The sequence below is a fragment of the Dasypus novemcinctus genome, chromosome 5 (assembly GCF_030445035.2).
Source record: "Dasypus novemcinctus isolate mDasNov1 chromosome 5, mDasNov1.1.hap2, whole genome shotgun sequence".
NCBI classification, from domain to species: domain Eukaryota; kingdom Metazoa; phylum Chordata; class Mammalia; order Cingulata; family Dasypodidae; genus Dasypus; species Dasypus novemcinctus.
In genome coordinates, this window is record NC_080677.1 from 10,091,794 (window position 1) to 10,105,774 (window position 13,981).

At 57.8% G+C, this 13,981-nt stretch overlaps 1 protein-coding gene across 1 annotated transcript in view; it reads right to left on the reverse strand.

The window, feature by feature from the left end:
• Nucleotides 1-394: 394 nt before the first annotated feature.
• The window catches only part of ADCY1 (adenylate cyclase 1), a 207,670-nt gene continuing 194,083 nt past the window's right edge, over nt 395-13,981 (reverse strand). Inside the window, exon 20 of the mRNA XM_058296659.1 lies at nt 395-9,960. Coding sequence (XP_058152642.1) covers nt 9,622-9,960 — 339 coding nt within the window. The 3' untranslated portion in view covers nt 395-9,621. The remainder of the gene's footprint in view (nt 9,961-13,981) is intronic.

Sequence of the window (13,981 nt, forward strand, 5' to 3'; positions counted from 1 at the left end):
CATCAAAGCAGTGCTTTTACCCCAAAGGCAGTGGCATTCTGGGACTGGCTGCTGGCGACCCTTGTCCTCAGCTCATCACGTGGCAAGTCACATGGCAGCCTGTACCTTCTCTTCCAGGTTCCACTGACCCCCAGCTCCTTGCTTCCTGTAGCTTCCTCTCCATCAGTCTGAATTTCACTCTGCTCATAAAGGACTCCCGTCTTAGGATTAAGACCCATCCTGACTGAATCGGGCCACATCTTAACTGAAGTCACCTTTTTCTGGGGTACATACAGCTCCAACCTACCACAAGAAATTACAGAACATTTCTCCCTAAAGGATCAGTGCAACAGGCAGGAATAGTTTTTAAGGTATCCACACAACCATTTATTTTTCAATTAAAATGGACAGGGAGTTTAGTCAAGCAGATTTTTCCTTTATTTTTTTGTTAAATAAGATTCCAGAAAGTATAGTGCAAACACTTAGTAGAAAAGTTGCAATTAAGAAATGTACATTCACATTTAACATTTCAGTCCATTCACGTCTGTAAAATAAAAATAGGACAAATTATCAATTACTTGTCTCAATTTAACAATCTTGAAAAAGGCTGGAAGATACTCTACAGTGTTCAGTTTACATAAAAATAGACCCGTATTGTTTATACAAATCTATCATGAGAAGTTACCTAGTGATGTCGTTATTGTAATTCTGAATGTAGTATTGTTTTGTTTTCACATCTACAGAAACATCCTCAATGAGTTATATTATTTGGGAAAAAATGACACCTTTGCCTGCAACACTCTCCATTCCATCATGGGAAACAACTGCCTTGAGCCAGACGCAGGAAGGAGCCAGAAGTTACGCAACTTTTCTCATTGAGTAAAGAGAGTCCAAGAGAGGATGTGGGGCTTATCTAAATTGAGTGTGGAATGTATCTCTAAGAGATGGTCATCAGAATGACATAACTTTCATTGGTGCAAGATGGCATGCAGTCATTAAATGAGAAGCTGATGGGAGTGTGGGTTGATGGGTAATGCTGCATAAAAACTGCCTACTAATGACCAACGCCCAGCCCAGAGCCACTGACTTCAGTGTCTCCTGGGATGCTCTGAGGCCAGCCTGGAGGGGATCCAAGGAAGGGGCCCAGGACTGGCGTTTGTAAATGCTACAGGGTTTTGAGTTCAAACTCGGTTCCACGCAATTGGAAATTTCATGGCATGCAATTCCACAGGGCAGGAAGGTTTGCATATACAGAGTCTTAACAAGGATGAAGGCAAAATTAAGCGCACACCTCTCCAGCACTGGGTGTTTGTGTTATTGATGTGCATATATCGACACTCCTGACAGATGCAAGAGGTGGTGTGGGCTTCCTTGGGATTCCCAGCACGTGGGAGTGGTCTCCTGAGACTTGTGCTTCATGGACCTGGGACCCAGGGTGGAGTGGTGGATGCTGGTGGCAAACTCCCTCACTGCACGGACCCCTGGCTGCGGCCTCCCAATGACCGTCCTTACAGACGATCCTGCACGGTTGATTAAGGTGGGACCAACCTCTTGAGAGTTAGTTGGGGACATAATTCTCCATAAGCGAGTGAAAACCATGTTGGAAATCAACCCGTTTGAAAGTTTGAGCCACCTGCAATGGTCAGGAACCCCCTGCCAAGGGAAGATCGAGGACACTGTCTACTCGGGATATTGTCCACGTTGTCGCCATCCCTCGTGATCCCCTCTTGCCTTCTGAAAGCTCCCGTGGACACGTGCTCCTCAGAGCAACTCCAGCTACCTGGGCCACACCAGCGTGTGTGTCGACAACACGGGTCAGGCCTAGGGAGAGGAGGACACGCTTAGAGACGCCCGACACGACCGGCCGCCATCAAGGAGCTCACATGAATTCCCGACCAGGAATGGGCACTAGCTCGGTAGAGGAACATTTGGGGGAGTTTGGGGGTAAAGGAACCATAGCACATTTCTGTCTCTATTTGATACCAGAGAGGCCTGTCCTCATTTAAGACACAGTGAGAGGCTGTGCTTCAGAAGTAGTTTTAGAGTATACACGATGATAAGGCAAATGAAAGACTTTTCATGACAAACATTTTGTTTCCTTGCCGGGGATCAGTTGTTCTTCTGGGGACACTGTTTAAGAAGAAATAGGGCTAGGCATTTTTCTAATTTATCAACGTGAGGTCAAGCATCGCAGCATGATTGTTGTAGCCCAGTAGAGCATGATACCTGAAACCTGAGCCCGTATTCAAGCACAGGTTAGCCCACACCTTGCCCGCCCAGGACCAAGGCCCACACCTGCCACCACCATGCATTTGTGCATCCAGGAACTAGAGAGCCCCATCAAATCCAATGCAATATTGGCAGATCTTATCACTTACAAGAGCAATAAAATATAATGGAGAAAAAGGAGGGCTTAGAATTGGACAGAACTGGTGGCCCCCCACAGGCTATGTGACTTGCTAAAGTCTGTGACCTCTCTGAACCTTAGAGTCTTCATCTACAAAACAAGGACATAGGATTACCAACCTCAGCCAGCTGCTTGAAAGTGAGATAAAGCCTTAAAAGGTACTGTGTTCGTTGTAAAGCTACATTTGGATATAAGCAATTATTCTTTCCTTCATTTGTGGCCACACAAATCAATTGGAAACATACTTTAGAGAAGAGAGTGATTATCCCCCATTTCCCCTGAATTATTAGCACAGAACAGTTTGGATCTGAGGATATGGAGAGAGGAACTCACTAATTCCAGAAATGGATTAACTCTAACACCACTAAGACTTATCAAGTGTTGAAGATATGAATGGTGGATATTTGCAGCTAGCTTTAGGCCATGTGGTTGCCATTGGGGTTGGTTTTCTGATTTCCAAGATGTTTTCTTTTTCCAAGTTGATTGTGAACACAACCCAAGAAGCCCACTTTTTATCGTTTCCTTTTCTGTACCCTAGAATGGCACAGGCAAGATTTAAGCTGATGGGTAAATAAAGAGATCAAGATGGAAGTTCCTCAAGGGGGAGGAATTGGCCAGCTTGGCTTCCGAGGTAACTGGGATGGATGAGTGGTACGAAGATAGATTTGATACCACCATCCTGCCTTCCTGTGGCTGAAACCCCCGTGGGGATCTCCCTATAGGCCTCATGTTCAGCCAAAAAACCCCACAAGGACCAAATCAAAACCCAAACCACCTACCAAACAACAGGAAAGAAGGTCACTTTAGTATACTTTCATACTGATATTTTAGAGGGGGCCTCACAAAAATTAAAACTGACTTGTTCTTATTCTCGTTCCTGGCGACAGAGGCCAAGGAACCATGCTGAGACCACATTCGGGATGGTTGTCACGCAGCTGGGGTGCTGCTGCCGCTGCTCACCGCTGCAACACGTTATTCCTCAGACCAGTATTTGCCAAGTGACATCAAGCCAGGAGCATGTCCAAGCTGGTCTGCCAGATGTCTTTGGTGTGGGGTAGGGAGTGTCATCTGTCTGTCTTTAGAAATTTTTGTTCCTTATGTGAATCAGTGTAATCCCAGGAACAAATAATGGTTTTTTAAATTTTGCTTGTGCTATGTAATGCATGCAAAATGACTTCATCGATGCCTCTAGCTGTTATTTTTTTAAGGTAGAGTACATGACATGGGACATAATGCCTCATATTTTCATGGAAATTAGAGAAATACAAGTGTCTGAGTCATCACTATAAAGTCAATGTGTTTCAGAAAGTCTAGTCCTCATACGTGGCACCTGAAATCAGGGTTTGTAGTTTTATGGAATGGACAAAGGGTGACAAACGTTCACATACCACAGTACGTGGTCTGCCAAAAAAAGGGTGAAAAAGTAGGGGTCAAATGTTGAAACACCACTAGAACATTTTCCAGTGGCCAGTGGGGCTGCCAGGTGTCACCTGCATGTGGATGGGTTGGGGTTCAACTCTTTGGGCTAATCTTACCCTTTGAGAAAGAAGTGCAGACATGGACATCAGTGAACGGGCGACACATTCCAAGGGACAGACCAGCAGGGCCGGGGCTCCCAGTGAGGTGCTGAACTGGGTGCTGCTGGCCTCCTGGCCTCCGTGTCCACTCTGAGGATTCCCACTACGGCTGCCCCAGGGCCCTGTCCTCAGGGACACAGCGCCGCCTTGGTGGGCAGCTTCCTGGGCAGCAAGCCCTGCGTGGGTCTAAGCCATGGCCCTTCCTGCCCGGCTAGCTCCTCTTTAGAAGACACGGCTTCTCTTGGCTGAGCCCACCTCGGCTGTCCCAAGCTTCCCCCCACGGCTCCCTGCCCACCCTCTGGCATGGCATTCATCTGACGGCCTTCCAGAAGCAGAAGGTAGTTCTCACACCGCTCGTGGGCCCAGGCAGGGTAGAGGGGTCCTGCCCGCTGGCCTCTGTGCTGGCATCCTGGTGAGCAGGGGGAGCTGGCATTGGGAGAGGCCGCCTGGAGCCAAGCTCCCCATCAGTCACTTGGCCAGCTGTGGTCTGTGGCTGTCACCCCTTCTCTCTTTGTGCCCAGGAAGATGAAATGGCGAGTGTGCCCAGGGTTGTGATTGGGCGCAACAAGGGTGGGTGGGCTCATGAGCCTGCCTGCGGGTCTCTCTCTGGACTCCTCCTGAATCTAATTTAGATTCATCCCTTCAGCTGCTCCCTGCTCTGAGGCCAGGAGTCACGAATGCAAAGCCCGGGGGGCTTTACAGAGAAAGATTGCATTTGTCGTCCACCACACACTATCTAACCTGGAGTTTTAAATGAAAATGAGGAGCTGTTGGCTCCAAAGTCAGACATGAACTTCCAAAGCAAAGTATATAGGGGAGACTGGGGGTTCCCAAGCCCAGAGCAAAACTCCTACTCGTTCACCTCTGAGTCTGCCTACAGCTTGTCCTTTATTAAGGTATTTTAGCAAATTAATTTGAAATCAAATAGCCTGTTTTAAGGTGGTTTTTAATTTTTTAAATCAAAGCCATTTACTAAATATCTTGACAGCGAGCAAGTCAGCTTCGTGGGTGAGCTGTGTGTGTGCCGATTTTTATGTCGCTAATAGATCTGCGTATTTTCACAATTGAAAAGAATTACCAGCAACCCAATTAACCAGTCTTGGTACATGTGCAAGATACCTAAGTATGCAGTTTCCTTCCCTGACTCTAAGGTATGCGGCAAAAGATGTGGCGCTATGCCTCAGGTACTCTACAGGCTGTGTACGCCCATGCCGGAAGCAAGCCGCCTTCCAGACCAGATGATATTCCAGGAAATGCGTTATGCTCAGGGGCAGGCACCACCTCGCCTGAAACGTGGAAGGGCCTGGGGTTCCCAAACGACGTGGAAGCACAGGGCTTGCCATGCCACCCCACACCCTCCCCTGGACAGTGGCAGCTGGCGTCGAGGTGGCTCTCAGGACAGCCCAGCCCTGCGCTGACGGTGAGTTGCAATGAAATAGCTCCCTCTGAAGGCTGGCTGCCTGCTCGAGGCCCAGGCCCCAAGCCCTCCAGACCAGGGGTTCTCCAACTTTACCTACCGCTCCCTTAAATCTGCCCTGCAGGGCAAGCATCTGTCTGGAGGCTGCTTCTCTCCACCAGGGAAACGCAGGGAAGGTGAGCCGAGCGTGTGGCTCACTCAGGGCTGGCCTTCGGGGCACACCAGTGCTCTCAGGGCCTCTCATCTGTAGCCTTGGGGTTAGTCCTTTAGCCCTTGGCCATGCCAGCCTTAATTTCCGATCACCCCCCACTCACGGATCTGAGCAGACCTCAGGAGGAGGGTAAGGCCATGGCCATGCCTTCCCTCCATCCTCCTCCCGAGCCTGGTGCCAGAGTGACCTGACAAGGTGCGTGCAATGGCTCGCCTGCTCCCCTCGCCTCAGCCACATGGACATCGAATCCACAGGTGTGCCCAGAGCTGGGTCTTCACAAAGGGGGGCGGGGAGGCTTGCCGAGGGTCGGTCCCCCAGAAAGATTTAAATTCGGGCAAACTTAAAGCATGGCTTGTCTCTGAAATACAAATGTCCTTTGGACCAGGCTTGCCTCTACAGTATAGAGTTAAGAGTTATTGCTTCTCATGACAGAAGGTCAGAAGGACAGGGTGGCTTTGGGGTCTGATACAGGCTGACTGGCCACGTGGGCTGCAGGGCGCGCAGGTGCAGCCCATGGGCCCTCGGCTTCCTTCTGTTCTCCCGACGCCAGGCATAAGAGACGTGCAAGGCTGCGAAGGGCACGGAGGCTCATTTCCACAGCCAAGCCCTCGGCGGCGCCAATCGCCACACCTGTGCAGGTATGCCCTCTGCCCTGGTGTCAGGGGGAGTCTTCCTTTTTTGGTACAGGTGAACAGGCAACACCTGCGAGTGGGACCCTATTTACAGAACGCCTTAGGACACAGAATTTAGAGAATCACCCTAGAAAGGCTCTAGCGTCTGGATGGGAATGCTGTACAAGGTTTAAAATAAATAAGGCAACGTAACACAAGGCTCATCACCAATAAAGAGGAAGTTGTTCTTTCACCAAACCCCAGAGAACATTATGGCTGACGGCTCCTGTGCTAGCAGGAAATCAGTGGGATCTGGAACTGCTGATGACGGAGGAAGTAACTTGCTCCTGGAGCAGCCCTGCCCAGGGTGCTGCCGGGCCTCGGCCTTGCCCGCAGCCAGGTGAGTGGAGACACGGCATCTCCCGGGGGAGCCTCCGGGGCCGCGGGAACACAAGGCCACAAGTTAGTGGCTCTGAGAGATGCAGGCTCTGGCCAGAGGCCTGGGGACAGCGTGGCCAGCGTTCTCCGAGAGGTGCCGGGCTGGCCTCCCACGGGCTCCGGCTCGCGGCTCCGGCTTACAGACGAGGCCCTTCCGAGCCCGGCGTCTCCTCTGCTCTCCGCCCCCCTTCCACTGCCCGGGCCCACGATGGCCGTGCGCCCCCAGAACGCCCCAGCTGGTCTCCCTTCCTAAAGCCTGTGCTCTGAATTCCGTCTCTGCCACCGGGGAGGCCCATCCGCAGTTGCAGGATTAGGGCGTGGACAGTGCCGGGGGCTACCAAAAGTCCCTGGGGTGGGCTGTGGCGGGGTCTCCAGAAGCCCTGCAGCGGGGGGCTCCCGGCGCGGCCCAGCTCGCTGCCCCTCTCATCCCACCTGCACCGGCGGAGGGTGGCGCCGACCCCTGCAGAGCCCAGGGTGCGCCCCCTCACCCCAGCCCCCCCTCCGGGTGCGAGGGCCCGCATGGCCTCTTCTGGGCATCCTGTTTCCAGTCTGGTGACGCGCCCTTGTAGGAAGGGGGAGGTGACGAGCACACGGGCGTAGGGATCTGGCCACGGCAGCAGGGGCGCCCTCCACCCCCGGTTCCCGGGCTGAGCACTGAGGCTCAGCGTCCGTCAGGGCACGGGGTCTCCAAGGAGGGCAGGGCCAGGCCCTGAGGGGCTCCAGCCCAGGTACCTCCAGCCCGGGTGTCCCTCGGTGCCTCCGCCTCACCCCACAGGGGGACTTCTGTCACCGCCGTGGAAGGGGTTGGTGAGAGCTGCCCTCGCGGGGGAACGGGGAGGTGGAGGGGCAGAGGGGAGGGCCCCGGTCCCGAGTCTTGAGTCCTGGGCCCCCATGCCCGCCTGGCGCTCAGTGCCAAGGAGGCGGTGCTGGGAAGGCCTGTCCAGGGGCGCGCGCAGTGCTGATGAGGACGCACCCGAGAGTGGCTGATCTTCAGGAAGGGGAGTGTGCCCCTGCCTCCCGGGTGTCCTGACCATGAGGGGGCTGGGAGGAGCCTGTGAACCCAACCCCACAAGGCTGGGGTGCCGGGTGCTCCCCTGCTCCCCGCCGACCTGCCTTGCCAGAGCTGGCCCTGCTCGGGAAGAGGAAGGCTGGCCTGTCCTGAGAGCCCCTGCCCTGGGGACCCCGACACATGGTGCTCCTGCGGACAAGCCCAGCCTGGGGGGCCCCACGGGCCGGCAGGCCCCCGCCTGCATCCCGGCCTCCCCGTGTCCTCACACACGCAGGAGGCTGTGCTCACAGCGCACGCATCCCCGTGAGCGTGGACGGGGCCGGGAGGAGCGGCCTGGCCTGCCCTCAGCTGGACCCGCAGCGGGGAGGGGGTGAGGGCAGCAACAGTGGGCGTGGGAGTCCCCAGGGCGTCCTTGCTCACCAGCCGCCGTGACCCTGGCCGCGCGCACGGCCCGCTCCGTCCAATGCCACACAGTCCTCCCGCCCCGCCTGGGGCGTCCCTCACAGGTCACCTCGAAGCCTCGGCTTGGGGGGCCGCTGCCCCCGGCCACTGGAGACTACCCTGCAGAGCCGCCTCCCCTGGCCGCCCCTCCTCGGCGACGCCTTGTCCCTGCAGGCTGGGCGCCGCGTCTCCCCCGCCCCAGGCCTGTTCCGGGCACATAGATCTGAGGCCCAGCAGCCCTTCCCAGGAGGAGAGGCCCCCCTGACCTCCTTGGTGGCCGGCAGCTCCAGCACAGCTGTGTCCTCGGGAGATGGGCCTGCGTGCTCCTCTCCTTTTCTGGAGAGGTGCGTCCCCAGGAGGAACGTGGAGACCTGCCTTGAGCAGCAGGTGCCAAGAGGCCCAGGGAGTGGTGGGCACAGGGGCTCAGCTCCAGGCCACCCAGATCCTGGGGGCCCTCAGAGCTGGGAGCACCCACTGCCGGCTGGGGCCTTTACCCAGACCCCTGCCCACCTCTGCCCACAGCCTCCCAGCTCCTCTGGGTGCTGCCCATCGCTGTCCATTCAGAAGCCCGAGCTAGGGAGGTGCCTGTCTGCACAGGACCCTGCCGTCGCCGGCCTGTGAAGGAAGACAGCCACGTTTTGGCCTCGCATGGGAACTGGGGTCTGGGGTCTCACGGCACAAGCCCAAGTCTGAGGTGCCAAGTCCAGAGAAACGGCAGAGCCCATCACCTAAACCTGGTCTCAGAGCACATGAAGCCGTGCTGCTCAGCTTGGAGGACCCCAGGTACCCCTCGCTGGAAAGACCAGAAATGGCGCAGACCTCTGACCCCTCCGCCAAGGCATGCGGGCATGGGAGGGGGCTGCCGGTGATGCAAAGTGGGGTGGGGGGAGCGCGTCCAGGCAGAGGAATGGCCCAACACGTACGGACGGGGGCAACACGCCAGCCCCTGGCGCGAGACCCCAGCCCTGCCTGTTTCCTCGAGCAGTGCCATCTGCAACGGCCTGCGAGCCTGAGCCCTGCTCCCCTGGCCAGGGCCCCACGATGCAGGCGCGCCCCTCCTGGGGTGGCGTGGGCCTCCAGACCCGTGCAGGATCAGCACGCCCCCACGGCAGGGACCTCACCGGCTCAGGCGCCTCAAGCTGACCAGCCGCACCTCTGCCGCCCTCGCCACCGCCCTGGAGAAGGTTCCCAAGGTCCCGACGCCTGTGGCTGCGTGGCCGAACACCTGCCCCACGCCGGGAGGGAAAAGGTGGAGCTGAAGGGTTCACGGCCTGCAGACCATCGAGGTCAGCGCAGAGGCTTGGAGGGTGCGTGCTGGTCTCAAGAGCTTAGAGCAATGCTTGTCCAAGCCGCTGCCAACTTGTTCTGCAGATACCACGGGACTTCGGGCAGTGCCGGGCAGACACCGGCTCCGAGCTCTAGCTATCGAGATGACTCTCCCCCCACTGGCCGCCACCCGTAGCCTCCGCCACCCGTGGCCTCTGCCTCGTTGGCTCTGGAGAGGGCCCTCGGTGGCCGGCGTGGGGCTCTGCTAGGCCTCCTCCCCTGAGGCTCCGGGGGGGAGGTACTGGCGGGCGGGGTGCGGGGGGAGCCCCGTGCTCTGCAGAGCCCCAAGCCCGGCTCTGACCGTGAAACCGGCCACGGAGGACACAGGGGGACAGCCCGTGGCCAGCCTGGTCTGGAGATTGGCTCGCCCGAAAGGGTACATTTTCCGCTCGAGGTTCAGAGCCCGGGTTTGGGAAGCGTTCCCATCCATCCTTCCTTCCAGGAAGTAGGTCAGCATCTCGCCCTTGCCCTTGACGCTGACTTTCCCTCGGCACTCAAATCGGTAGCTGCACCTTTTCAGCAGCCGGTGAACCTCCTCCGTCACCTGCCACAGAGGAAACGGGGGTTACCGTCAGCGCGCCTCGAGGGGGAGGCGGCTCCTCTGCTCCTGGGCCTGTGGGCCTGAGCCCAAGCTCGTGGTTCCAGGCAGCGGCGGGACCCCAGGGGCAGCCAGGCAGGCCCGAGCCCTGGACGGTGTGGCGAGCGCGGCCTGAGGGCCTGGTGGAGCCACAGAGGCCATGCTGACGGGGGTGGGCCCCGGGCGGCGGGGGTCCAGGAGGGCGGGCCCAGGCAAGTGAGACCCGCAGCTCGCCCAGGTGCTGGCTGAGGGAAGCAGGCGCGGCTCTGGGGCGGGCACTCGGCACCCGGCATTGGAGGAGCTGGATGCCCGTGGAGAGCTGGGGGCGGCCGGGACCACCGCAGCTGGAGTGCAGGGAGGGGCTCTGGAAGGGGCTCTGGAGCAGCCGCGGCCCCAGCTCGCGCTTGGTGGGGTGGGAGTCGAGTGGGCACACGTGTGCGCCGGCTCCCAGAGTGGGCAAGGCTCTCCGGGAGCTCTCGGAGCCTGCTTCCCGGCAAGCACTTCAGCCAGAAGAGGAAGCACTTGGCGATGGAGCACCAAAGGTGAAGGGCCACCAGCGTGGAGCCTCCGCCCTCCACCCTTCCTCCCTCTCGCCCCGGGCCACCCCTCTGAAGAGCCGCTCCTCCTGAATGCCCGTTACCCCACAGACGCCCTTGCCCCACAGCTGCCCATTCCCCATGCAAATGCCCCTTCCCCACACAGATGCTCCTTCCCCCTCAGAGATGTCCCTTCCCCCTGTAGATGCTCCTTCCCCCATCAGATGCCCCTTCCCCCGCAGATGCTCCTTCCCCCGCAGAGATGTCCCTTCCCCCTATAGATGCTCCTTCCCCCATCAGATGCCCCTTCCCCCGAAGATGCCCCTTCCTCCACAGTTGCCATTCCCCATGCAGATGTCCCTTCCCCCTACAGCTGCTCCTTGCCCCTACAGATGCCCCTTCCCCCGCAGATGCCCCTTCCCCCACAGAGATGTCCCTTCCCCCTATAGATGCCCCTTCCCCCACAGATGCCCCTTCCCCCGCAGAGATGTCCCTTCCCCCGCAGAGATGCCCCTTCCCCCACAGATGCTCCTTCCCCCATCAGATGCCTCTTCTCCCACAGATACCCTTTCCCCACATAGATGTCCCCACCCCACATACCCCTTTCCCCACAGAAGCATCCCTCCAGATTCTCCTCCTCCTCCCCCCACATCGATGCCCCTGACCCCACAGGCACCTCACCCACCCAGATGCCCCCTTGCTAGTTTCCAAGGCAGTTTTCTAACTGACTTCTCTAGTTACAACCACTCATCCCGTCCCGACCTCCCCACGGGGGCGGCAGAGACCGTGCCTTTCTGAGGGCGGCTGTGCCTGGGCCTTGCTGGGCCTTCTTTGAAGCTCCAATCACTAAGCATCGGCGCCGTTGCTCCCTGTCTACTCCTTCCCAGGACGCAGACGCCGCAATGGCAGGGCCTGTCTACGCCGCCCCCATCACAGTGCCAACTCCTAAAACACACAGCAGGCGCTTCACTCGTTGAACGAAGAGATGAATGAGGGCAACTGCTGCCTGCTGGAAGAGTCCAGGGTGGTACAAAAATTATAAACCAGCAACAAAACAGAAGCGCCTGCTCCACTCCCTGTACCAATGTCTACCAGCGCAGGGCGCGGCGTGAGCTGTGGGCTGAGCTGGTGGGCAAGTGGGAGGGTGCAGGTCCCACTTCCTGCATGAGGGATGGAGAGGACCAGCATGGGAAACGGAAAGGGGGCCCTGAGATTCCCCACTGGTACATCCCCTTGCTGCACCGCCAAAGCGACCGTGTGATACTGTCCTGCGAGCTTTCTGGTTCTTTCTGTGGCACCAAGTGAGGGAGGAGACCTGCCGAGATGGGCTGTCCCTGCCATCGATCTAAGGGCGCTGCCCGCAGAGCCCAGTATGTGACCTCCAGGGAGGCACCTTGATGTGGGAAGGCTACGCAGAGGCCATCGTGGTCAGCCGCCCCTCGGCTGCCTCCCTCACGGGAAAGCAGGCTGACCAGGGGGTCCCTGGGACTTTGCCATGGACAGACCCTCCTGCCCAGGTTTGGAATTTGGACGCAAAAGAAAGCAACATCCCCAGCAGAGAGCTGAGGCATCAGCGCAGGTGATACCACTTAGTTATCTTGAGAAAAAAATGAGAGCGCTCTTTGGAGGCCTTTCTGATGTGATGTTTGTTTCTCTCATTTACTTCTTTAAAAACAAAGCACAAGTGAATATTTAATTTGGGTCCAGCAAAGGGAGAGAAACCGCTCTTGGGCCTTGCTCAAGAATTCCAAAAAGAACCATCAACAAGGGAACATCTAGGATGGCTTGTGGGAGAAAGCGAGTGACCGGCTGGTCAGGGAGCCGAGCAAAGAAGAGGGAGCGGGCAGCCGAGTGGTGAGGGCACCGGCTTTGGTCCCGAGAGGAAGCTTCCCGGCTGCACAGGTAGCTGGGCCTGAGAAGCGGAGCCTCGGGTCTCAAGTCCAAGCTGATGAGCCCAAGACGCCTCTCCTGTTAGCAAACTCCAGCCCCCGCCCAGCCCAAACCCACGGGCTCACCTCTCTGGGCCTGAGACGGAGGAGGGGCGTGGGTTACCTGGGCAGGGCAGTCCTCCCAGGCTGCGGCACCCTCCGGGTGGCCCGTGAGGGAGTGGGATGCTCGCGCCCACAGGAGGTGCAGCCACACGGGGCAGGGACGGGAGAGCAAACCCTGGCTGGCAGCATGGCGTGAGGGCGACGCAGGGCGTGGCAGAGGCCCGGTGTCCCGACTCTGCCCCCACCACACTGAGAGGCCTAGAAAGTCTCTCCAGCCCCCGAAAGGCTTCCGGAGCTGGCTGTGTCCCTGGGGCTGGGTGCGGAACCGGGACCCTAGCAAGGTGGTGACTGAGTGAGGCTGTCTGAGGGTGCTGGGGAGCCAGGGTGCCCGCGGCCCACGGGCCGATTGCTCTGCAGGTCCACCTGACAGCACTGCCTCTCCTCTGTGCCCAGCAGGGCAGCACCCACATCTGGCTAGCCCCCGGGAAGGTGAATGAGCAGCAGCGCCCGACATCAGGGTTCACGGTCAGGTGGAGAGCGGGCCCCATGGGAGAGGGCCCGGCCACATCCGGGGCTGCTGCAGGGCTCGAGGGGAGGGCTGGCGCCACTGGGGGTGCCATGTAGCCACGGCCTAAGGAGAAGGCCCCTATGGCAGTGTGGTGGTGTCAATGAGCTCCGAAAGGAGATCTGATTACGTTTGTAACCTGGTCAGTTCCTCTGGGCATGACACCCTTTGTATGAGATTCAAAGTTTTTGTTTGCTTGATCAAATTAAGATCAGGGCTTTGACTTGGCCACTGTCACTAGGGGGTTGAGTCCCTGCCCCCTTGGTGGGCGGACACTCATGCAGAAAAAGACATGGCAGAGGAAGAGAGGCAGCTCATAAGACCCAGCACGGGACGAGGGATATGATCAAGGACAGCCTGCAGCTGACCTTGTGAAGGGAACAGGGCAGCTGAGCCCGGAGAGGAACGAGCCCCGGGAGAGAGACGAGCCTCATCCCGGCCTGCAGCTGAGATGGGAAGAAGCTGGGACCATGGAGCCTCGAGAGGAAGAAGGCTGAGCCCTCACAGAAATCGCCTGCCATCTTGCTTCAACACATAGCTCAAGACTTTGGATGAGAAAGTACCTCGTATGGTGCCTTGAGTTGGACTCTTTAGAGCCTTGTGACTGCAAGCTTCTACCCCAGATAAACACCCTTTATAAAACCAAGAGTCCTGGTACTTTGTATCACACCCCTTTGGTTAATACAGCCGTGGTGAGGAAGGCCTGGGCGTACAAGGGGACAGAGCTGGGCCGTCCAGCACCTTGGGGAGGGGGGGTGGCAGGGAAGGGTGGCCCATGTACTCAGATCTGATTAGAAATGTCACTATACCAGCTGGCCGCTGTGCTTGGCTGGAGAAAGGAAAGGCACCTCTGCCACATCCTTTCCTGAAGAGTCACCAGCTTTAGGGGAAGGCTG